This window comes from Caloenas nicobarica, chromosome 8 (genome assembly GCF_036013445.1).
Source record: "Caloenas nicobarica isolate bCalNic1 chromosome 8, bCalNic1.hap1, whole genome shotgun sequence".
In the NCBI taxonomy this organism is placed as follows: Eukaryota; Metazoa; Chordata; class Aves; order Columbiformes; family Columbidae; genus Caloenas; species Caloenas nicobarica.
Genome location: NC_088252.1, coordinates 13555894 through 13582231, shown reverse-complemented (window position 1 = coordinate 13582231; position 26338 = coordinate 13555894). Strand labels below are relative to the sequence as shown.

Here is a 26338-nt window from a genome sequence, read left to right as displayed (position 1 = left end):
GTGATGCCTCAGGACCCCCTGAGGCAGGAGTGCTGGAAACCTCCCACTTCCCTGAAAGTCTGGAGGTTGTAGGAAAGTCAGAACGTGTTGGACGAGCCCTGCTGCAAGGCCAGCCGTTCCCAATCAGCAGCGGATGCTGTTGTTCTTTAGACACCATCTGTTGCGACAGCTGCTGGTGGCTTTCCAACAGGCTCTTTAGCGCAGGTCTAAAACCAGACTGCTCCGAGTCACCCACCTCTCCTTATCTGACCTTCACAAGGGAGGCTGAAGATTGCAGTGACTTCAGCCCTCTTTCCTGGGGCCTGCAATGGAACTCATCACCATAAACTGAATTGTTGCTTCGGGACTGGCAGAAATGATCACCAGAGCCCTGCTGGGAGCACCTGCAAGTGTGGCGTGGTGTGAGCAGGGCAGGGGAGGCAGCACCTTTTAACTAACAGCCCCCTCCCCACCAGGTGCATTTACACTGATGCAGCAAACGAGCCAGCACCCAGCTTCTCTCTTCTTTAGGAGGGCCTGTCTAGTGCAGAGCAGCCCATGAGAAGCCTGGCCAGGGGCTGAGCATGTTTCATTTAGTCCCGAAGAGCTGTTCCTCTGCCTCAATCACACATGGCAGAGCCCCCGGTGTGTGGGGCCCTGCTCGCTGTGGATGCTGCTGAGGCTCACTGCAGGCAGGGTCCCCAAAGCCCTCTCTCTGTCAGTCACTCCTTGAGGAGTGTGATGTTGGTATGGCCCTGCACATCGCCCACGCCCCCTCTAAAACACATTGGACATCAGAGCACGTTGGGCCCGTTATCTAAAAAAATCAGTCAGTTTAATATTTTACCCCTGCTTTTGACTTGTCAGAACTGTTTAGTTGTATTTATTTTCCTAGCAGGACTCCTGTGTAATTTTTGTAAACATTATGAGCAAAGTCACCAGTCTGCCCTACTTTTGACAGTTCCATAAAATCAATATTTTTTTACTGTAATAAAGAAATGCATTGAAAATCTCTTTCAGCAACACATTTTTACTACTTTTTGTGATACATATTTCTGACTACCTCCTTGTTCAGAAGATTTTTCATGTTGTAATAATTCACTATCGAATATAAGATTTTTATAAAAATCTTTAGGCAGAATGTCCTAATTCCACTGGACCTCAGTTTATACTATATGACCATACACATATATCTGAATATCACTGTGGAACACAGACATTTGAAAACCTAGAGCTATCAGATGTTTAAGACGATCTGAAAACGAACAAAAAGGAAACACGTCGAAACGGCGGGGACCAATTCTTTACTCTGGTTCCTACCTCCACTTGCGAAAGTTACTTACCTTTCTGCACTGCACCGCACTGTAGATCAGACGCGCTAAGGTACAGTAGTACACATACAGCGCTTTCCCCTGTATTTTTATATTCCAATTATGTAACTGTGCTGCTTGCATAACCACACCACCAATAAATGTGGGATTTGTCTAAGGATCAACGCCGAGCAGCTACTGTCAGCCCATCGACCGATAATGGCACCAAGAAATCAGCTCTCAGGCGGCCTCACTGGAGCTCACACGGCAGAAATCCACACAGCTACAAATGTCCCGTGTCGGGGGGTATTTCCCAGGCCTGCCCCGCCTGCCGGGGACCTCCCAGCCCCGCGGGGTCACCCTCCCCTTGCTCGGGGCTTCTGCTCGGCTTTTGCCACCCGCGCTGGCGCAGCCGCGGCCCCGCGGCCAGCAGGTGCCGATGCTCCCTTTGTGCTGCTGACACCAAAACGCGCCCGAGGGAAGGGCCCCGTGCAAAGCGGGTGTCCCTACCCCCGGGACTCGGGAGAGCTGCCGGCCGGGCCCGGCGCACACCTCGCTGCGGGGAGGCTCTCCCGGGCCCGCCCCCCCGCAGCGGCCGCATCAATCATTAACGGCGGCTCGGGTGTCCAGCGCCTCCCTCCCCGGGAAACCCTACCCGAGGCGCAGGGGGCGTCTCTCCCCGCTCCCCGGGAGCACTGGCTGCGTTGGATGCGCCGCTGGTTTCCAGTTACCGCGATGCCGGGCGGCGGGGCGGGAGGAGCCGCGGCGGTGCCGCCACTGCCCCTGCTGCAATGAGTGATGCTGCCGGGGGCGGCGGCGGAGGAGCAGAAGCGCAGAGGCACCGCGGCTCCTCCGCCGGCGGCTGCGGGAGCGGCGGTTTCACCTCGGCCAGGCGGCGGGGCGCGGCGGCGGGCGGCGGGCCGGGGCCGGCCGGGGGGCCCGGGGCCGGCGGGGGCTGCAGCATGCCGGCGGGAGAGGGGGACAAGGAGGAGACGGCGCCGCCTCCTCGCCCTGCAGCCCTGCTGCGGTGGGACGAGGTGCCCGAGGACTTCGTGGAGTGCTTCATCCTCTCGGGCTACCGGCGGCTGCACTGCTCGGCGCAGGAATGCCTGGCCTCGGTGCTGCAGCCCACCAACGAGACCCTCAACTTCTGGACCCACTTCATCCCGCTGCTGCTCTTCCTCAGCCGCTTTGGGCAGCTGCTGCTGCTGCGGGGTGCCGGGGACGTGCCCTTCCATCACCCGGCCCTGCTGCCCCTCTGGTGCTACGCCTCCGGGGTGCTGCTCACCTTTGCCATGAGCTGCACGGCCCACCTCTTCAGCTGCCTCTCCCCACGCCTCCGCGCAGCCTTCTTCTACCTGGACTACGCCTCCATCAGCTACTACGGCTTTGCCAGCACCGTGGCCTACTCCTACTACCTGCTGCCAGGGCTGAGCCTGCTGGACGCCGGCGCCATGAGCCGCTACATGCAGCAGCGGCTGGGCTGGCAGCTGGACTGCAGCCTGCCCATCGCAGCCTACCGCGCCCTGGTGCTGCCCGTGGCCTTGGCGCTGGCCGTGGGCTGCACGGCCGCCTGCTGCCGCAGCCGCGCCGCCTGCTGCGCCTACCCCTTTGCTGTGCGCACCTTCGTCTTCGCCATGCCGCTGAGCATGGCCTGCCCCATCATGCTGGAGAGCCTCCTCTTTGACCTCCGCACCCGCAACCCCACGCTCTTCGTCTACTTCTACCGGCGCTACTGCTGGCTGCTGGTGGCCGCCTTCTTCAACGTCAGCAAAATCCCCGAGCGGATCCAGCCAGGGCTCTTCGATATCGTGGGGCACAGCCACCAGCTTTTCCACATCTTCACCTTCCTCAGCATCTATGACCAGGTGCACTATGTAGAGGATGGGTTGGCTGAGTTTCTCAAGGCACCCTTGGCCGCCCCCACCTACCTGGGCACCGTGGGGTATATGCTACTCCTGACACTCTGCCTGGCCGTGGTCGTCAGGAGGTTCCTCAATGTCACAGACCTCTGCAAGCAGGACTAGCTGGGCTGGCAGCCCTCCAGACAGTAACCAACATACCAGTGACCCTTGAGCTGGAGATCCTTGGGCCAATGACCTTCAGACTGGTGACCCTCACACTGGCCCCACCACGTCCTGAAGATGCTGTGAAACCTGGGGGAAATGCACCTGTGGAAGAGCCAGGTCCCCTTTGCAGAGGGTTGCCAGAGAAAATGACCACGGTGGAACTGCTCGTGCTCTTTAAACTACTAGGTTACCAGGGGAAGCAAGCAAACGCTTACTGGTATGTTGCTGCTTAGAGTATAAGCTGAAGTAATTTAGCTCTGCTACTAGGAAGAATGCATGAACTGTGAATGCCACTTATTTCATAACAATTAGGTTTAAACTAGCTCTGCCTATACATATATATATTTATATATATAGCTATATATTTATTAGCTACATATATATGTATATATATATGAAGACATTTGTGCAATGATTACTCATAGACTTTTAATCAATTCCTATGTGAAATTTCCTAGCAGATTATGCACTGACATTTATCTTCCTCTGTGATACTGTAACAGGCCTTTGCAGCCACATACTGGATTTTAAATGCAAACAAATCGATAGCTATCTATAGTTTCTAAGGTCTTTCAGCCTTTTCAGCCAGGGAACAATGGATTTATCAGAGGGAGGAAAAACAGCTGAGAATTATTACAGAATTACCAGTTGATGGACAGACTTTAATTAGACAGGCAGTGAGTGGTTGGTGTAGCCACTCGGGTACCAAAATAAAATAGATGGATATGTAGAATAACTGAACCAGAAAGGGGTCAAGCTAGTTTGGAGCAGGGGTGGGGGGAAATGAAGGGCACTGCATAATGGCATGGCTCTTCCCCCAGCAGGTCAGAAACATCTGTCGCATTAAGGGGGTTGCTAAGGGGCCCCTTTATCTTCCCTGGTAAATCACCCCCAAATCAGCCCTTTAGAGTCAAAGTCAGATGCCAGACTTTCTATAAGCCTCTGCCAAGCTCAGTGGGAGTTCTGTGGATGTAAAGAGAGTAACTGATGCATGAGATCTCATTCTGGATCTTTTAGAGACTTACGTGGAACTGGTTTCTTCTGCTTTTTAATTAGAGCACTCTTTCAGATCTGCCATCATAAAATTAGTTGCAGCATAAGGTACTGCTGAATCTGAGTTCAGGACCTAAAATCTATCTCTACAAGTACTGGATACCAGCATTTTCTCATCATTCCACACCTTTTCCTATTTTGATTAGTTGTGGCTGCAGCCGGGTGTTTTGAAGTCCTCTTTCAGAAGCTGGGGAGGAGGATGCATATCAAATACAAGAATTATGAGATATTTTCCAAAGCAGTATATTTTCACAGCAACCCAGGTATTATCCTTCTCCCATGACAAACAGCTAACTAGAGATTGAACTTTCTATATGAAGAGACATTTTTGTAAACTATGTGCAGATTTTAAATGGATGCATTTTGTTTTTGTCTGACATGCAATAATATTACACAAGGGGGTTACAACTTGAAGTTCAGGTGAGAAACTGCTCGTATACCCTGTTTTCAAAAAGAAGAGTGGTACGTCCTCAGGAAACAGTGGTGTCGCATAGCACAATAGTGTAGTGGCTCTTTAACTCAGCCTTTTTGCTCCTGTTGTGGAAATACATTTCTGGTTGGATCTTTCCCATTTTCACAGACATGGCATCTGAACCCCAATAAAACGTTTTGAGTCCAGTCCCATAGCCTTCTGTAAGAGAAAGCCCCACTTGTTTATACTGTGAATACAGGAAGGACTATAGCTAGGGATTATGAGGTCAAATCCTTAAGACAGGTCAGAATCATCACAAAAACCAATAACTGATACGTCCTGTACTAATGTCAGCTTTGTGAAGATTGCCCTATGAAAGTGTATAAGCTAAAAGAAAATTACACCCACTTCTTTCTATCTTTTATCTCAACCCATTTTAACTATAATGGTTTGGATCTTTTAGATTCTCAGTGAATGATGAGAATGGCCTAACAAAAATATGTATTCTTTGCCAACCTCAATTCTGCTACTATATAATTTGTGGAAGGATCACATGTGGTCTCTTGAAGAAACTGGCTAGAATTTTCTGAAACATCAGTTCCCAAACTGCAGCCTCTCGAGTTATCTCTGATGAGCTATAAAAATCAGCGTGGCGTTATGTGGCTGGCTGTGTTCTGTTTTCATTTGCCAACCTGCATTAAAAGAAAATTAAAACTACATGATGTATTTTTAATTTTACATATTTTCATTAACTTTTGTCATAAATAATGGTATTGCTTTATTCAGCTGCCAGTGAAGTAGAAAATTATCTGCACCACTGGGAGAAGATGCTGGTCCACAACACTGTCATGCCCTGAAATGTGCTTTATATTGTGAAAAAAGCCTGGAAACTCACAATAGAAAGCAAATGTATCAAGACCTGCAACCATGTCATTGTATGAATTTTCACAACTGCAAAAAGAGGCTGAAATCTTTGAGATGTGCTGTATTCAACTTAGAATAACAGAGGCATAGTAGTTAGAGCCCAATGACTCATCCAAGTTTCAAAACCAATTATGTAGAAAGGGTTTGCCTGGGAGATGCCACTAGCATGCCCAACCAGCAATTAAAAACTAGGAAAGAAATCAAAAAGGCTGGGGAGACCAAATCTCGGCACTAGAAGACGTCTCATAGAAAAGCAACAGCAAAAGCCAAATTTAAAAAAAGGCTTTTAAAGCATGTTGTATAATGAATTATATTTGTGCTTGTCAGTCACAATGTAGAGGACATCTCAAGAGGCAATGTCAAAAAAGGCTGTTGCTAACTCGTAAAAATACATTTGATATTTGCAGTTAGGCCACGCAGGGTCGTCTATATATATCTCAACGACAGATAACAGTATAAAGGTTGGATTGCAACCAATTGAAATTTTACTGGAATCTCACTGCTGTTATAAGAGTTGCCTGTGAGCCCCAGTCATGCTGCAGATTTGGTACCTGGCTCTAATCTTAAGAATATTGCTTCATTTAGAAGTTTCTATTGGCAAAATGTTGAGGCGCGTGTATGGGCCGAAGCACTTTGTGGAATTATTTGTAAACGCTGGTTGCAAGTGCTGCTCTCCGAGCCGCTGTAAGCAGGCTGTATGAACGGGTACATGGAGACGTGATTAGATTTTAACAGTCCTAATTACTGTATGTTTGTTTAAAATGTGGCTACAAATTAAAAAGTTGTAATAAGTGTGGAGAATATCTAGGGAAATGCTACCTGAGTGTCTGTGTTTATTCAGTGAAGGACATGTTTGTAGATAATTGCTCCATTTACTATGTCTGGTCACCAGTCTCCGTAAATATGGACAGGACAAAACTGAGTGAAAAACGTTAAAAGTGGAACAAGACATCTATGACTATAGTGCTTGAATTTGCTCATGTACAAGTGAATGTCAGCAGTTGTGTGGCTTGTAAGGGAGTGGGATCTCTTTTTGTTGTAAAAGCACGTGTGGCTAAACATCCATAAGTATGTCCGGAGCTTAGACAGGAGGTCTAACCTGCAGACTAGATGCATAAGGACATCCTAGAAAATGAACTTTTTTGCAAAAGTACCTGTCATAATGGTTTTATTGTCTGGGTACCTGCCATAAGGTCTACACTATGGACTTTACAGATCGTCTTTAAAACCAAAAAGGATTTTCAGACCTTTTGTGGTAGAATCTGTATGGGGATGGGGGGCGAGGTGAGGACTGGAGCACAAGGCGGTGGCCTGAAAATACCGATGAGTCTTTCTGTCTTTGGCCAACACTGACCTTCAGACTGACACACCTGTGCCAGTGTGAAGTGACAGCTGATGGGGCCAGTTCCCGGAGTGTTGGTGGCACAGACACCCCCCCTTGCAATCACCACGTGCCTAGAACTGCACTCTACATGTATTCCATACGCCCAGCTTCTGGGCACTGCCGAGTAACCTGTAAGCTTTAAGCTCATCTTTGTGTAAGACTAATGTACCTGGTCTGTAGTAAGTAGCCCATATTCTCTGGCGACACCCCACTTCTTCTTCTGCAGTGTAATCATTTGAATGTCACTCTCCAGGATATCTGTGCAGCTCTGAGCTGCTTCGTTAGCACGACTGGAGTCTGCAGTCTGGAATCAAAGGGAAAGGTTTCATCGGTGTGCTGCACTTGTAGAAATTTAGCAGTTAAAAGTAGAAACACATTGGTTTTTGCTAAAATGATAGTTTTGCTCAGTTGTCCAAGTGTTGTGCTTATTATTTATTTGCTGAACCCAGCTACTACGTTGGGGTTTTGTCAACAGTGCCCCTGTAGAAAATGAAAGTTTTACTTCATGTTTAAGTAAACTCTCTGAGGCAGCGCATTATTGCACTTAACTCAGTTGATTACCATCCACATGCCTTACAGAAGCAAATCATACCTGTAGTAATTGCCCAGATTATACCGTTTTTCATTGCCTATGAGAGTAAAAATGACCAAGTGGCTAGTAACAAGCTGAGGAGTCAGGCACTCCTGGGTTCTTGTCCCTGCTTTGCCACTACCTGTTCTGTAATCTAGGGCAAGTTATTTAAACTGTGTTCATTTTGAATTAATTTAAAACACTGGAATTGTACCAGGGTTGAATTTGACCCTCTGTGTCTCAGTTTCCGCATCTGTAAGATGGGGAGAATATACCTTACCTACCTCGCAGGGTTGCTCCGAAGACTAGCTAATGTTTGTAAAGCACTTAAAAATGCAAAGACCCTCCTAGGTGCTAAGAAGAAATATTATTGAACTCCGGCACAGAGAATGTTTTATTTTTCCATAGCTCCTCATCTCATAGGGAGAGGAACATGAACGTTTCTAGATCATGAACTCTCGGGACAAACCCTCATCACTGCCCTGCTCCTAGGAGGTTCACATCCTGTGTCCTTTGGCAAAATTTCCACTGGCTTCAGGCAGGGCGCAATTGAGACCTAAGCTGTAGCAAACAGGCTGACTAAATGCTTAAGGGTCAGGAGTAAAGAAAAACCATACAGGAGTTAAATATTCTTCTCTTCAGAAATTCTCACTGGTGACTTGTACCGAGGAGCATTGTAATGCTGACATGAGGCCTCCTTGTTCGCTTAGCCATGGATTGTATTCCAGTTACCACGAAGCAATGGAGTAAAATTTCCCATCAGTGTCTGTAAGATAATGATTATGTCTCAGTTGCCATTGGGAATTTCAACGTACTTCAAACTACTTCTTATCAGAGTAAAAAGACCTTAAATAAATGAAGCTTTTAAATAAACATGTGTAATCATTTGGGAACATAAAATTCTATTGATCAGACAAACAACTTTCTCTTTTCCCCTCCTGTTCCCCAAAATCAACAGCATGGAGCCAATCCTATTCTCGAGCGAAAACTGAACTTGGATCTTCTTATCACAGATGTGTACCCTTCCTCTGCTGTGGAGCCCTGACTAATCATCCTGCTAACCCACTTTGCCCTTGTCCTGGAACGACTGATATAAACAGCACCACTGAGTAGAGGACGATGTTTTTAAGGGCTTTTATAACTGGCAGCAGTAGCAGAGACCAAAAAAAAAAAAAACAACCACCAGACAACGAACAAAGACATCAAAGGTTTTGAGTGGTTCATTAAGTCAAAGCTTCTACCATTAGAAATTCACCCTACCCGAGTATATTCCTAGCTTCTGTTAGACACGTGTAAGTCAGGGCTACACAACCAACACCCAGGTTACAGCTGGGACTTTCTTTTCCTCAGATGAGACGCAAGATGCTGAGGAAGTGTCAGATGCGCTGAAAGACATAGACCTCCATTCAAGACATTTCGTGTCTTGGAGCTGGGTGTGGAATAACGTGAAATTATTTTCACAACTGGCTTAGACAGATGCTGCTTCACTCCACTGAATTCAGTAATAAGTTAATGACCAAGACAAAGGAAGCAGGCTTTTGCTCAAAGTTCCCTGCAAGGAAACATCACCAGCAGATTTCTGCTTTCAGGGCAATCGCTTCCTGGGCCATACTCAGAACATGGAGGATTCTGAAGTAGGGCTTCGCTATTTCATATGAACGCCTTAGGATTTGTGGTTGTAGCTGGGGTTAATAGTATGGAGAAACAGTTTATAGCAAGTCAAGTCTGCCTGCTAGAGATTCAAGCACGCTTTAGTAAGAGGTATCACATTTAAGGGTCTGTGCATGCAATGAACAAAAAGTGTGAATTTTGTTTGGTTCTGTTGGGAGGGTTTGAAAATTTACTCTTTGTACACTTTTGGATGCTGACTACTGTATATGTAATGACTATGCATTTTTAGCAAAAAAAAAAAATGTGAATTATAAATAAAGTTGATTCTGAGTACATTTTTGCAGAAATGCATTTATAAAGTTTTTTCATTTCTTAATATAAATTACTGTGACACCTGTAGGATCAGAAGTGTGTTGAATGTAGCTATCTTCAAACACAGATGATGTTAGCATAAGTACAGGAACTTCCAATTCTTTTATAGTGGTGTTGGTATTTCTGTAAACACCATACCACTGCGAAAGTATTGTTGCCATCTCATTGCCTTTTACAGTTTAAAGCAATAAAATAGCATCATTGCCTTTTTAGTTCTTCAATGCTAACTAATTAATGATAGGAATCTCTGTTTTATTAAAATCCATTAATACATATAAGGAGATTAGTGTTCTGCCTGCAGTACTCACTGAAAAAACATGAAATTGGTAGCAACAGCTATGTCAAGAATCACAGCAAAATATTGACTGCAAAATGAAGAGGTCTATTTGGCATCAAACAAAGTCTCCCGTTTGGCAGACTAGGAATGTTCCAAGTGACAGAATATTGTTTTCAATCCAAGTCAGGCACCAAAAAGCACTCAATGAACTGCAATTACAGAAAGTATCTGCTTAAGCCTTCTGTGTCAAAATTGATCAGGACGCAATGTAGCCTAGCGTAATTGCAGGAACCCCCCAATACTGTTAAAGGCTGAACACAAAGGAAAATGGTAGGAACTTCTAGTTGAGGTTTGTATAATTCCTTCAAAAGTTCTAAAATTCTTGAGAGCTCTTACTTGCAGAGTTTGTACATCTTATTTGAAATATGGTAATGACTTCAAGTATTCCATGCGCGCAGCAAAAACATCCATTGCCACCTCACAAACGGATGCTTCAAAAGACTGCATCCTACTGTTGACAAGTAAGCCCTTTCCTAATGTTATCAGGAGGCTCTGGATCTGACTGCTGGACATGAACATGCTGGAGAAAAACCTCACAAAACTGATGGAGCCTATAAGGATGGCAAAATACTGAGCAAAATGGAAAACAATGGAAGTCACTGCTAGGACAGGCAATTTATTGAGGTCAGTACCTCAGCCTGCAGTTGGGATGGCTCCATAGTTGTGCTGATAACCAGCTGGAAATCTGAAGGCAATCTACATTTTGTTACCATGACGTCACTTCTCTGACAAATGGCCCTAAAAGTCAGGACAGTGTATTTGTGGAGGTACAAAGGGACGTTTTATACACAGCTTTAACCTTCAGATTTTTATCTCTCATCATAGGATAACGTATGGTTAGTAGAATCTGTGAGTGGAGATGAAACTCATTAAAAAATTAAAAAGCTAGTAAAAACGAAAAGCAAATTTGTATTAATGCTAAGGCTAAGTCTTGGTTTCAGTAAGGAGAGCCTCTGGGGCAGACAACCACAGATGCACTCTTCTGCATCAGAAAGCCCGCTGTTACAAGGCAGATTTCTTATCGAGAGTGGCAGCACACTTCTGTTAGTGTGGAGCTGGAAATATTTCTCTTGCCATGCAGCACAGCTTTTGGCTGTATGATATATGCTCCACAGGAGAATGACACAGCAATACCGCACAATTTTTTTAAGAGTAAACAATTTTATAGAGCTCTCTAATTTGAGTCTCCCCTGCCTCCAAGATCTATCTGTTTGTGTCCCTCCTGATTGATGAAACATTAAAAAATATTTTTCCTTCATTTTTGGTGTTAAGCATACTTCTCATCTTTTATCCTCTGTTTGCTAGGAAACATCTATTCTCTGCCACTCTCCTCTGTTGTCCCGAGGAACTGGGCAATGCCACTTGTACAACAAGAAAAACCTTGATTTTTTCCCTCTTTATATGCTGAGCTCTCTGCATCTGCAGTCCTGGGGCTATGGAATTAAGTCACTGGCACAGAGTAGTGTCCCAAAATCTCAGCTTTCCTTCTTAGCAGCACTTGGAAAGACAACTATGAAATGTCAGCGGGGTGGATAACAAGCAGCAATATCTGAAGCACTCAGAAATAATATAAATAATGAGCAAAAGGTAAACAGGTCCCTGAGACAGCTTCTCTGATACCTTTGTACACACATTCTCTCTCTTATTATCCCAAATTTAGCAAAGCTCATCAGCACATGCTTAACTTTAATATGAATATATGTTTATTTTTGTTCATTCACAGGGTGAACTTTTCCTCGTGTTTAAGTGTGCTACACAAGCAGGGCCCTAATGAGCAGACAGTGCCAGGAAAACGCTGCCAGCAAGAGTCTGGCACAGCAAATTCAGCCATTTGCCCCAAAGGCAGCGTCCTGCCCTCCAACAACCAAGACTCACATTCTCTCCTCTGCCTTAGTCCTTTAAAGCATTCTCCATTCAGACTGTTGTCTGAAAGATTTTAATACGAAACAAAGAGCAAAATACCTATGTAAAAGCTAGAAATGCACCAACTTAGTCATGAAATAAAGCTGCACATTTCCCAACTGTCGCAATTGCAATAACAAAACCTCACTTCTTGTAGTCTGGTAGAAAACCATAGTTTGGAGTAAACCAGTCTGGACCAGTAATCAAACTCACTGAGCACTACAAAATCTATTCAGTAGCCTACCTGGTTGAAAACAATGTTTATTTCTTTATTATATAGACTCAAAGATTAAATACAGAAGCCAAATATTCTGTGCCGAATACCTTTGTCCCCAGCAACAGAGCATGTTCCTTCAAATTATGAGCATTCTACTCCGACAGAAGCATGCCATGTCCTGTATTTTAAAGTTCAGATGTACTTTGGACAATAAAAAATAATTTGACTTAACTGATTTCAGTGAAACATAGGGAATTGAGGGTATACAAGAGTACAAACCCTGCTCAAATGCAATATTCAGTTTGTATAATTAAGATCACATAAAGTCATGGCTAACTCAGCAGCCATAAAACCTCAGAGGGACTATACAGCCAGCACGTTACGATCTGCTTCTACTGCGATAATCAGTAATCCAAAGGATACAGTGAATTGATATAATGAATGGAAAATAGTATATACTTCCACTACAGTTAAGCTGAGATGAGTCCTGTGTTCAGACATAAGGCTGAATTACTTACATGGTAACTGTGTTCAGACAGCAACATTTATTAAAAAGTTGGTAGTACCCTACATACTATGGTTGAGTTCTCCAGTTGTTACCAACAAGACGTTTTAGAAGTCCTCCTTATTAAATGAAAAAAAGGGAAAAATTAATCTCATAGAACTGACAAGAGTTGTTGATTTTGAGTTTACTGGCACACTCGTTTCATAGATTCGCACAAAGCAAATGAACTGGTGGACTTAGAAATATTACCAAGTGAAGTAATCACTGCTTTCCCTTCTGAAAGTCACAGTGACCTTCTCCAGGCAGAGTTACAGAAGAGCCGCAGTGAATCTGGTCATCTCACCTTCACAGCAGTTGTGGCTCCGAGTGCAAGTCCGCCAGGGAAAGTACTGGATGTTCAACTAGCAGTATCAAATGCAGTATATTGATGCTTTTAAATAACCCTAAGGAATGTTATTCATTAGCCGAATATGCACATATAGCTGACAAACATTTATGATTTTCAGGCTCTGAAGTGTTATCATTTCTAGCTTCAGTGTCAGAGCAGAACTGCCAGATATGTCCCAGTGTGACTTCCAGCTTATTACTCAACATCAAGCATTCTTGGTTTTAAAAGTTGTTTCAGTCACCCAGTATCTCATGAGTGAAACAATCTGCAACAAACAGACTGGTAAATGAAGTCTCTAAGGTGAAACTTCCTATGTGTACTATAACAGATTAGTGGCAGTGAGGTTGCCTTCATGAGTGATTCATGAGCTCGATTCACAAACAGGGACCAGACTCAACTCACTTCCCTTTGCATTTTGCCTGGAAGGCACAAACGGGCTGAAGAATAATTCTGGCTGGTAAAAAGCCCTCTGACCCTACTTGTTCCCTAATCACATCACTCCAGTGCTGGCAGAGAGGATGCAACAGGAATGCAGAGTGGCACAGCACATCTCTTCCACGCTGAACCAGTCCATTTGTGGCGCACAGCCCCCAGTGATCCCACAAGGGTTGCCCCCACATGCCTGAGTCAAAGCAGCCTCAGAACCAGGCAATTACAGCCTTGCCTGCCGTGCCAAGTGAAGAATAAAGAGATTCGGGCCTGCTGTTCAGAAGAAAGTTTTGCAACATTAGTCTGTGCCCACCAGACCTGCAGAGGACACTGAGGTCAACCAGCAGGAGTTTCCTAGACAAGATTTGGTCTTACTCAGTTTTAAGAAAACAAACCTCCGTTTTCAAACTTGGCCATCGGCGCTCTGAAATCTCAGAGTTTGATTAAATCCTCACCTAATATTTCACCAGCCTGGGAAAAAACCAACCAACCAACCAACCATGTAATGAAAAAATGTCAGCTAACTCTGATTTTTTTTTTTTTTTTTTAATCCGCGGCAGTCAATGCACAGACCTAAACAGTAGCATAGTAGCGAGTGTGAAGACCAAACGAAGTGTAGTGCAGTGCAATGGCTATTTTAACCCCGCCGGGCTGCGCTGGTTTGCGCAGCCCGCGGGCGGCGGCGCGGCCGGGCGGGCGGTGCGGCCGGAGCCGCAGCAGCGGGGCCGCCAGGAGGAGCGCGCAGCCCGCTCGGGACAGGGCTGGCCCTGCGGCCGGGCCCCGGGAAGCTGCGTGGCTGCAGCGAGCACACGTTTTTTCCGTGGGAGTTCACCCTGTACTTCCCATTGGCAGCGCGCCGGGGGAGCAGAGCAGCGCTCACCCCCCCGCCCTGTGTCCCCCGGCTGCAGCACAGCCACTGCCGGCGCTGCCCTTCGGGGACCACCGGGCACCTCCACTGCCCCAGGGCTGATTTGGAAGGGATGCCCCATCCATGGAAAGCTTTAAGGGAGAAGCTGGCACAGAGGGCCAGACGGTCTGGCAAAAATAATACCTTAGAGGCAGCTGCTTGCTGATATAATCCCAAATGAAAAGAAAAACTGTTTTGGACAGGATGACGCTGCCCTCTTAGACATTCCTGGAACTTAAACTGAGTATGAGTCAGTCAGAGCAAGAGTATGTGTCTTGCCATGTTGACTTCTTATTTAAATATATTGACTAAAATAAGTTCATTTGTTCTGTTTCCTTTACCATATGCATACCACAGCAGACACAGATTGACATACCTATTATATGCATATATCAGTTAAAAATTAATGTGTGCTAAACAAGCAAAGAAACTCAACAGGCAACAGGTAGGATTTCATTCTCCAGTACCTGGAGGGCTACAAGGTCGAGCATTTGAAAGTCATCAGTTCAGAAATAGCTCCTTTCTGGCCCAGAACTTTCTGGGGGGATTTCTCAGGACAAATTCAGGGCAAGTGAGCGTGACCAGCCCTGGTAAAGCCCAAGTTAGCCATGAGGCACATGCCTAGCTGGCAGGACACCACGTCCCCCCACCACAGCTGACCTGTGCCTGCTGGATGTGACCAGCCTTCTTACTGTGCTGTTCAGTTTTCAGACTTGTCTATGTCAGCACAGCCTATCTACCATATTCCCAGCTAATATCAAACCATGCACATCTGTTTCATGCTGCAGTTTTCAACATTTAAAGCATTAAAAAGTACTTCCTGAAATATTGCAGTCCTCTTTTTCCCTCTAATGTTGAAACGACAATCAAAGTGTTATAACAGTGCTATGATTCAATCCATGCTTGCTAGTTAACTAGCCCTTTCCCCCTACTTCAACTGCAGAGTATACATATCGTCCCCCTGCTCATAGTTTCCCACTTGAGCAGGAGCTGTTGGACCAGCCATGCTGTTCGTAAAGCAGAGTTGCCACTCATCCCTCCTGCTCAGCGACAGACACGGATCCTAGCTCTTGGCTTGCCATGACCTTCCAGCTCTCCTGGGGAGCTCCAATTCATTTTGGCCAGTGACACTTCACTCCCAACCTGCAGCCAAAGATCACACGGCACCTCTGGGACAGCCCTGCTTTCCTGTCTGCTATTCATCCTTCGAATTAGCCTATTCTGGGCACAGGCACACATCAGAGCTGCCCTGAGGCTGTCAGATGATCTCCACAGCCCCTCGAAGCTGGGATATGAGCGAGTCGGGTGCACTCCTTTCTCACGTAACACCAACATGTTGAAAAGTATTTTACAATACAAGCTCCTGTGCAAGATGCCCAGTTAGCCCTACATCTTGTGCTGGCAGAAACTGTCCAGGTCAGCAGCCTGCCCGCATGGACACAGATCTAGCATCTCAAAGTGGTTCCGAATGTCTTTACTGTGCTATTTTCTTCCTTTCAAAAACGTTCTCCCCAGCTGTTTATTTCTTCACACTTTCTGACTCAACTTCACTAGGTCATCACCTTCTCTTCACAAAGTCATCACCTTCTCTTCACAATTGGAAGCCTGAAGCCATATTTCTTTAGTTCTGGCTCCTTCAGGGCAAGCTGAGCTCTGACAAGTGCCTCGAATGGGGGTGGAAGTTCCCCAAGGAAAACCAAGGTGGAGCGGACAGTAAGGCTGCCCGTGCTGAATACGGGAGCTTCCCCCCGTGTCAGTGCCACACCAATGCCCTGCCCCAGGCTTGTTCACATCTTTTAGCTACACGTACTGCTGTGACACAGACAGGACATACATCTACCTGTGGCCTTTCGATAGCCATCTCTTCCTGTGTTATCCCATCGGTTGTATTAGCACTAAAGCAGAGTAAATCTACATCCCACCTGAGGTATGGTCAAAATACGACAACATGCAATCGTGCCTGTACATTCAGTTGAATCCAATAATAACACAATAATTTATTCTGACATACCACTGAAAACTGAACGCACTTATTTCTTCACACAGTCTACCTATAGGTAAAGCTTTTCTGGATGTTTCAAACACATCCTATAAATTAAGCCTACACACAGCCTAGCTACGTACAAAATATCTGTGAGACAGAAATTCTAGGCTCTGAAGAATTTGCTTTGGTAATAGCAAGATTTATTGTCTTTTCTTATCAGATTTTGTTCTTAGGATATCAGTCATCAGTTCTCTGTTGACAGATTTTGTGTATCTCAATGTGACTGACTTGCAAGTCTGATAAATGAGAATCCAGAGGCCTGACCATATTTTCTGATAACAACTGCAGGGATTTACTCTCAACTAAGAGTGTGAGAAATGTTCTGCGGTACCAGCCCCACCTTTTATGCTCAATGTCAAACATAACAGGCTTCTAATAATAGAACCACCACAATCTGTCCAGCTATTCCAGCCCTGGATCTGCCACAGGAAGCATCTCATTAGATTATAGCTGATGCAGTAAACAGTGACTTAATGCAGTAAACCGTGAGTCTTTGTAGTTGACATGGTAAGAACAGAAAGGTTTCACATGTAGGGGAGTTTTCTCACCTACAACACTCTTCTAGAGGATTCAGCAGGGTGAGTTTCACTGAAAGATTTACAATTCCTCTTACACAAATTACCACAGCATGCACTGAACTCTGGGGTTTTCATAAGGCCATTCATAAGTAGGAAGGACAACCATCCACAGAGTATGCTGATGGTAAGTCTCAGATTTCAGACCTCACTTATAGCTGTGCGTTCAGAGATTTTTATTTTATGATGGGAACATAGTGGAACAAATAGGAACGTAATGGGGAAATATAACTTTCCCCACATCATCTCTTAGCTCAAACAATTTTCTTGAAAATTCTCACATTCACTTAAATTATTTTCATGTAGAGATCAAGCTTCAGAAGTATCAGTTGCTTTGGGACTAGCTGTTAAGAAAAATAGATAATTTTAAGCTGTTGCTCAGCTGTGACTACTGCGGATAATTTTCCAGACTAATTCTCTGGCCCAGTTGGCATTACAGTGCAATGTTCTCACCAGTGTTCATCTGAATAGTTGTCTTAAGCCTACACAGAATTTGTGTGACACCACAGACTTATGAGTGGAAAAAAAGTTGATGCAGAGGTGCCAGGCTTCATGGCTCTCCGAGCTGTATGCAAAACCTTCATCCTCCCATACCCTGCAGCTGCACAACCAGAGCTCTCAAAGGATCCCGGCCTCATGCTCTCTGCTGTGCAGCCCCACCACCCCAGCCTCATATATCCCCTACACCAGCACAGCAAGATGAGGCAACGAGCCAGGTTAAGCCCAGCACCGTGCACCACAGCCCAGCCAGAAGCAGAGCTGGACAGAGTCAGGCAGTCATGGTTGAAAACCCAGATGAGAAACCCAAAGACAAGCAGCTACAAACCGAACAGCTGTAGGCAGTTTTACAGCCGCATCACCTACACATCAGAAACCCGGGCCTGGAGAGGAGTTTGTTTTCTGTGAGCACTTGGCCAGTGGCAGCCAGTCTGCAGGATGCCTAAGCCTCAGCTGGGCTGTGGCTCACTGCATGCATTTCCCAAGGCCAGATGCCCTCACCCTCTCAGCCCAAAGTCTGTTTCCTGGGCTGGGCTGTGATTTGTGCAAGGTGCTATGGTGCACATAGCAAAGCAGTTAGAGGAACAGAGAAATGCTGCTTCCTCCAAAAACATACACATCCGCTACACTTGCTTACTACATTTCTGTACATATTGTAATGTCTGCAATTAGATCTTTCCAGATTCTAAATTGCAAAAGCAAAATACACTATACTCAGAATATATGTATACAGTTGTGCCTTCATTTCGTCACTGTGACACCAGCCTCAAGAAATTTTGTAAGGTAGCGGAGAGCCATTAGAGCATATTTGCAAGACACCAGGTAGAGTTGTGTGCCAGTTTCATGCTGAATTTCAATAGCAATGTGGTGCTGGAAAAATGTGTTAGCATCTAGTTTTATGACCACTGCAATTGCCTCAGTCTGTGTTTGACAGAATTTGTGATTTCTTCCTAAAGAAAAGGGCCTGAAATGCTGACCTGCCCCACACAGGAAAGATGCCAGAATATTCAATAATTCTGCGTTTTCTTGCTATGGCTTTAGAAGTATTAACACTTTCAAATTTTTTTTCTGCAGCAATCTAAGTTTTGTTCATCTTTACCTCAGAATCTGGACAGACCTATTGCTAAACTCTCCAAGCCGTTTTTTCTGGTTGATATACTTGCACCACACATCTCCTTTGATCTAAATCTTCATACAGATTCTGCACCAGTTTTTACTTGCTCACCTGTTATATCAGCTACATATACCAAGTTCAATGCAGTTCTTGCCGCTCAGTCATTCTCCTTCCATCTGCCAGAGCCAATGTAATATTTAATTCCTTAACTTTTGAGTATTCATCACAATATCACTTGGTGGATTCATACCTCTTGCTGACAGCTGCTTGTCCTTTCATAGGTTATAAGTGCAGGAATCTGTTGTGTCCCATCCCTGAATTTCAAGACAGAGATTTCTCTGCTTTTACAGCAGCTTTCCTTCAAAATTTGATTTGAAAATCTTTTATCTGAAAATATATTTTTTAAATGTCAAAGGTCATGTATTGTTCTGCAGTCAAGAATTTCTTTCTAGACGCCAGGCAATACTGTGTTTTAATTATACAGTCCCCTGAAAGACCTTCCATACTCTGTAAAGTTTTTTTTGTTTCATGAAAGTCATTTTATTGGCAAAACATATGACTAACAAAGGGGATATGACTCTATGGTTACTGTAATATGAATTATTACACTGTTTACGGCTGAGCTTTAAAAGCAATTTTCAGGCAGCTCTGGTTTTGGTGACTAAAGCTTTAAACCTCTTAGGTTTTTTACTCCCTCTTAAAGCCAGAGGTGGTGAATTCCTAATTCCTCATGCCATTTTTTGTCAGGCTAGGCATAGGAGTCTATAGATCAGAAATACAAGGTGAAACTCACTGCTTGGAAGCCCTCAGAAACTCTCCTATTTCAAGTTCCTTGTTCTGACGCCTTAAGTAAGTAGCTTCAATTAGACTTGAACAGCTCACTGCAGTAACAGTGGCTCTCTTTGCCCAGGGTAAATTCACTATACAGCCAAATGTCACCCACCACAGGCCTCCAGATGTTTTAGGTAATGATCCACCTGTGCAATTGGGAGAGGGTGGACAGAGGGAGATCAAAGGCAGTGTTTGTGCTACACCCTCCACCGCCTGCAGTTGCGCAGAACCAGCACACAGAGTCTGACAGCCCAGCTGGAAGCGAGCAGAGATTTGAGAGAGAGTAAAGGCAGGGTGATGAACAAGGTGGCAAGGTGACTTCACCTATTTGCTAGTAGCTGTAGCACCACTGCCATAAAAGCCAGGCTGATGGATCTGATGCCTGATCTCAGCAGAGACTCACTGCTGCTTCTCAATGCCCCGTCACAGGAGTTTCACACCTACAGCTGTTATTCAGGACCAGGTTTCACATGTGCAGTGGTGGAAGAGGTGTCACAGGGACCTACCTTCTTAAAGTGCAAATTTTATCAGTGTAACAATTCCCTACTAAGTGTTGCTTGGCGTATTCATCCCCTGGTCCAGATTTCATAGCTTTCCTATGCTTTTATCCCATCATATACCCATTTCTGTTGTATGTTAGTCATCAGAAGAATTTTGGCTTAGGGTGCCACATTATACACAAGTCATCAGTAAGATATAATACCATCTTTGTGTCAGTAACAGTTAAGTGTCTACATGCAAAATGTCTCTCTAAGGTTCAGAATTTAGCAAAATGTGCATATTGAAAAAAATCACAGCAATGCACTGGCACTACGTATGATTTTTGTGAGTTCTCTAATGCTAACTCATGAACTGTAAGAAAATGTTAGAACAGTGTGTCACATTGTCTAATTCACAAATTAAGATAAAGTGACAGCAGTTCTCCTCAGACTGCATGTAGCTGAAAGCTTGCTCCTTCTGTCTTAGCCCTGAATAAGAATTTGTTGCCTGAAACGTTGTCTGTCTTTTTAGTTAGTTCAATGAAAACTCATCTGTGCCTAAGAACCTTGCCTTGCTTGATGCCTTCGGCAATCACACTGCAAAAACATTCCTGCTGGAGTTCCATACAGCCGTGACTATTCAGCTGGCAGCAGGTCTCAAGAGTTCTTTATTCCTGTCAGACACAAACCATTATAGAGCAGCATTCTCCAAGAGACAGGTCTGCTTGTGGGACATATAAATACTGGTTTTTCTCCCATTGATGTCAATAGGAGCAAGGATAGAGGTATGAAGTTATGAGATGCTAAGATCTTAAAATAGAAATCATTCGGAACGTATTTTAAGAGCTGTTTTGCTTTGGAGGATGAAAGGTCTGTTCACTTAATATGAGGAACAAGGCCTGTCTCAGAGATGTGGAAGAACATCTATTCATCCAAAAGCTTAGCTATTTCAGGAATAATCTGTAAATTATTTTAAGAGTTTGTTTAAACTGTTGTTAACTATACCTGGCAGATTTCTGGCAAATGCATTATTGTTTCTTTAGCCTTCTTCATTCCTGCAAGGAAATTTTTTGGGAGACAGGACTTGTCACTTCTCCTGTTGACACTGTTCTACTTTGTATAAATAATTACATATTCACTGGGACTGGGACTAACATCTCTACCCTCCCCAGGAGGATTACCCAACCACCAAACTAGAGCATTGTTTTTTTCTCTCACCAGCTGGCTCCATGAATATTTAACTATATTTTACAAAGTGAGACTGTTCCAGGCTAAGGGGCTGGTGGTCGGGTCACTGCTGTGAGGCAAATCCTAATGAGGGGAGGGGAGGAGAGGAGAGGGAAGGGAGAGGGAAGTTTCTGTCAAACACAGGTAGGAGTTAGACTTAGATTTTGTGAGGTGTGCACTGACTTCTTTGGGAATGCTAATATGATCTCTTTCTCTATGGGATTTACACATCAATTGGTGTCATTATTTTGACAAACACTTATATAAAATACATTTTTAGCATTAAATGGAATAGTTTGTACCAGATGAAACTGAGTTTGGGGACTTAATTTCATTTAGAAATACAAAAAAAAAAATAACGTTCAGCTGCCAGGTACTGCGATTTTCTTTCCTGTCCAAGTATTCATTCAACTATTAGCTGAAAATAATTTGGAAAGTCTTTCCAAATAATGTCTTGTTTACCAGTATGCGTTCCACAAATTCTGTGCTTCTGTCTTGGTCTAGTCAGAGTTCAGGTAGATAATCTTTGCTTTCTGCTTTAAAAACTGTGAATAGTACCTGTCGTCACAGAGTGAAGGGCTTCTGTGAAAGATGGGGTAACCTGGGAATTCACAGCCTGGAAAAACTTCCTTTCCACCAACGGGAAAACATTCCCTTCATCTGCTGAAGAAATATGCAAAAGCAAGGTTACTCTGATGCCCTCTTGCTGGTTTAGGTAGTGATCACAATATCTACATTCACCCAGTACCATGGATACTGAGGAGTTTATAGGAATTATTTTAACAGCAACTCTTGTTCTTTCAACAGTTCTATATTTCTCTTTTCTGGACTTAAAAGCTGGATATGAAAAGCCCAAAAAAGAGACTGTTTTATCCCAGAATCAAGTGTTTGAGTTTGTTGGTTGTTTTTTACAAAATGTATCAACTAATTTTTAGCAAATAATACAGGTTTTCTATTTTCAGTTGTGATTTTTACACCTGTGCTTCTAATAACTATTGAGCTTGCATTCGCATTTTGATGGTATTTAGATCAACTTCATCCCTTCTAGGGAGATGTGTGACTTCAATATGGCCTATGGTTTAACAAATAGATTAATATTATGAGGGTAATTCAAACACCACACCAAACCAAACCAGACAAACTAGGTTTAGGAGTGGAATGGACTGCTAAACTATCCAAATTTGAATGGGAGATTTAACCCCTGATTCTCATATTAATACAAAGTATCTGAAGAATTCTGAAGTGGAGTCAAATTGTCAAAATAAACTTTGAACACAATGAGGACGCAATATAATCAAAAGTCCTGTTCAAAAAACTTGGTGTTTGCATCAGACCTCTCATCATTTTTTTATAGCTATAACCTTTTGGGTATAAGTCTTGCATTAGAGCTTGGCTGGGAATGTATGCTGGAGCCTTCTTCTACGTTACAGAAAATGCAAAAGTGATACTACAGCTATAAATTCATAAATTATCAATCCAGGGCGGGTCAGAGACATAGCGGTGCTTCAGAAGATACACTGACCTTAGAATCACTTTCTTTAATTAGATGTATTTGAAATTCACTTACATTTAAAGCAGATAATTGAATAATGGTACTTAAGGAGAGACTCTGGGATTAATAACACCAGAGAACTATTAAGGAATCCATAGAAGCACAATTTCACCTGGATAAAAGCTGCAGCCATGAGAGGGTGATAACCAAGACACAGGCCAGCAAACATTTTAGGCATTTTTAGGGTCAAGGCAGAAAGAAGTGTCATCAGAGTTTATAGAGCCTAAGAACCAAGAGCTTTGAAAACTTAGCTGGAAAGCTGAATACAGAGATGCTGTGCTGGACAGACAGTATAATAATCACAATCCATTGGCTGCACTTATAACTCAGGCTGCATATAAAACTGTCCCTCTGATTCCCTTTCAAGAGCTTTTATACCTAGCATCACATATCTGGGTCTGTACCATTTGCAGCAAAGACCTCCTTACTAGGTGTCACTGTGCAGAATAATTATTACCAGTGCACTGCAGTATATCTGGAAATATGAGAGAATTCTCTCTCAGCATACCTCAGGCAAAGTACCGCACCTTTTAAAGAATGATAGGGTACATAAAGCAGGAGCACAAGAGCCTGATTAGTCTTTCAGATGCACTGAAAGCCAGGCATAATGTTTTTGAAGTGGAAGGAGTTACAGTGGTATAGGTGTCCAACTGTAGAACAGGCAACAACAGAAATTTAAATAAATACTTACCAATCCTTGCAAATTCTCTGGCTCCTTATTCAAAGACACTATACATCCACTAGAAAACATTATGTGGTAGAGGCAGGTGTTCTTGGTTCTTTTCCTGCAAGGATGAAAAAGGAATTCGACTGTAATTTCAAGAATGAGTCCAAAGACCAGGCTTAGAATATGGAATGACTTTTCTCGTCTCAAAGTACTCTTTCAATAAGTGAGTTGAAGCATTTAAACATAAAGACTCTTTCAAAACAGTTGCCTGTGCTCAACTGTCCACCTCCAAACTGAAGTTAATACAGTTCAGGAGCACTGAAATTAAGTGACATATTACTGACTCAGTCTGGCCTTTTCTTTGTTTGGTGGATATGGGCAGTTTCCTCAGAGACTGTTAAAACCAAACCAGTCTGAGGCTCTTGAAAAGATTCAAACAACTAACTCATGGAATACAAAAAGTATAAACTGCTGCTGGGTTCTAGCTCTGCACTTTTGATTCCTAAAGTACTAAATTACTGTTGCTGAGTTAGCACTGCATAGAAGTTTCAAGCCGTTGTTTCCATATAACAACAAAAATACTGAAGTATTTTTATACTGACTATATGTCTAATTTCAGTTCCCTAATGCTTTTCCAGTGTAGGTTACTTTTGTGATACATTTTGTAAACAAAATGGCTACTTTCTGGAAGTCTCTGGACTTGGCTCCTCAGATTTCCATATCGGTTCGGTCCATTTTTTATGACTTCTGGCCTCATACTTTAGCATTTTAATGACCTGTGGTATTTTTCCCATAGCAATAAGCACTCATCTAGAGTTCGGATGTGTTGCTGTGCAATACCATGCTGAGACTGACACTGACAATGACATTTCTTTACATATTAAGTAATGATGATTCTGTGAAAATCATTACCCAGCAATATAATAGATCCCAGATGTGTTCAAAAAACATAATATTAGGCTAAACTCCAAATTCTGGCCCAGAACGCATGTGTGCATCTCCCAGGGCAGCAATTCGGGACTTAGAAAAAGTAAACATACCATTGTAACGCACATGGCAGATAGCTGAGTTCCAGCCACCAACGGAACAATCTGGCCCCGATTTTGCATTCCATGACCCCTGTACTCTGATGGGAAGGAGGCCATAGGGACTGACTGCAATTCCCCCAGTCAGAACTGCCCAGCCCTGATACAATTTATTGTTGTACAGGAACAGCCCTAATTTACATCAGTGGTGCAACACCCTCCTTCTTGCCAAGGACTCTGTGCTCCAAAGATTGAATAAGGACAGCGGAGGGTATAGCATAAACAACAAGAGAATCCAGTGAGGCTTTTTGTACCTGCCGGAGAATGTCTGTATCAAGATGTTTCCTTCCAAATATAATGCTTCAGGTCTCTCGATCTAGTCTGCCTGTTGAAGAAAGGGTATTTTCCCTGATCTGGATTTTCACCCTTGAGGAACAAAGTCCTTCAGACGTAGACCTCCCATTTTGTCATTCAGATGTAGCTGTTGTGCTGCTCAGTTAAGTTAGGGCCTCCTACTCAAGTCAAGTAAACAAGTGCAGGAACGATTACATCTGACGGTAATTTCCTTGTATTCTCCCATCTCTTGTTGCACAGGCTATCATACAATCTGCACATTTTGTAAACAGATCATTCCTCATTGCCCCTTTCCCATACAGTTTATGGTAGTTTGGAAGCAGATAGTGAATTTTCTTATCAGTAAAAGTAGGAAAACAGTACTTTAATTGGCCAAACCAAAATTGCTGACAACACTTTTCTTCCTAAGAACATTTGAAGTAAGTAAATGAGATCAAACTCTTCTCCTTTTTGTGTATAGCCTTATAAATAAGAGTAGTAGAGGGAAATCCAGGAAAAGCAATGAGGGTATTGGCATGAAATAGTTTCTCACTGGACTTAGTTCTGATTTCCAGTCCATGTTGTAACTGAAGCTGGGTGCCTTAATACAAACCTACTTTGTTATAGAGGACATAAAACTTTCTCTTCCTTGAACACAAGACAATTAGAGCACACATAAAAAATAGGCAGCTTCTTTGCTCATGGTTCCAGTTCTCTTTTTGATAGCTTCCTTTCCAAAAGCACACTCTAAGTCTGAAACAGACTTCTCTGGAGCACCTTTGATGCCTTTTCCAACTTTTCTTTCTCTGCTTCTGCAGGTACAGTACCTGACAAAGTCTCTCACTGCACAGTCACAATATCTGAGTGGATCCACGTGTGCCTTTACCTTATGCTTCCAATGTTGCTTGCAGGCAACTTGAAGGGAAGATGGCTGGGATCATCCCTGGTTTGTGAGCACCGCCCAGCGTGTCGTGTAACACAGCAAGGACTCCACACTCTCACTTTCTTCATTTGGGCCAGAGCTGAGCTTAAAAGTCTCTGGTGGTGGTGGTGGCACTTTTGGAGGGGAGAGGAGGCTGTTGTGCTGTAGATTGTTTGAAATATCGACCCTTTTCATCTCTTAATCTATAAAGCAGACTCTGCTCTAAGTCTCCAGAAATTTATTCATACACAGACCTGAGTTAGTCTTGTCTTTATACAAGGACAATGGATCCAAGGATTATTGGTTATTTATATCCCACATAAAAATAATTTTATTTTGTATCCAGAAATGGAAAGCCTATTTCTAACTCCTCTCGTATTTCCTTGCCCAAACACTAGCATAATTAATAGTCTCATGTTTCTTTCCTGCATCCACCAAAGCAAAGGGAACCTGCTTTGGAATTTTCTTTCATAATATTATCTACTTGAATACTTGCTGATTTAGATTACATCAAGCCTGGGATAATGACTGACTGAGTAGCTAATCTGTCTTGCTTTTACGGCTCTCTAGATAAGAATAGCATTTACGGACACTTGATGATGACCTGCCCCATGCTGGGGCTGGAAGCTGTCCTGCAGAGACCGCAGCGCTTTGCTCCTCTCTGTCTGCTGCTGCAAGATTCGGCCGTGGGACTGCCCGAG

The 26338-nt window shown here is 43.8% G+C and overlaps 1 protein-coding gene across 3 annotated transcripts; it reads left to right on the top strand.

Moving 5' to 3' along the window:
• The first annotated feature begins 2034 nt into the window (after positions 1–2034).
• PAQR9 (progestin and adipoQ receptor family member 9) lies at positions 2035–26338 on the top strand. Of its 3 annotated transcripts, none has more exons than XM_065640203.1 (2): positions 2035–3575; positions 26208–26338. In XM_065640203.1, the coding sequence occupies exon 1, from the start codon at positions 2081–2083 to the stop codon at positions 3314–3316; it is 1236 nt and encodes a 411-aa protein (XP_065496275.1). In that variant the 5' UTR covers positions 2035–2080; the 3' UTR covers positions 3317–3575; positions 26208–26338. The 3 variants fall into 3 exon arrangements, with proteins under 3 accessions (XP_065496275.1, XP_065496274.1, XP_065496273.1); XM_065640202.1 differs by lacking the exon at positions 26208–26338 and adding an exon at positions 8661–9638; XM_065640201.1 differs by lacking the exon at positions 26208–26338 and adding an exon at positions 5610–9638.

Bases quoted from the DNA above. Each gene is read 5' to 3' on its own strand.
- PAQR9 (XM_065640203.1), top strand. From the start codon at position 2,081: ATGAGTGATGCTGCCGGGGGCGGCGGCGGAGGAGCAGAAGCGCAGAGG.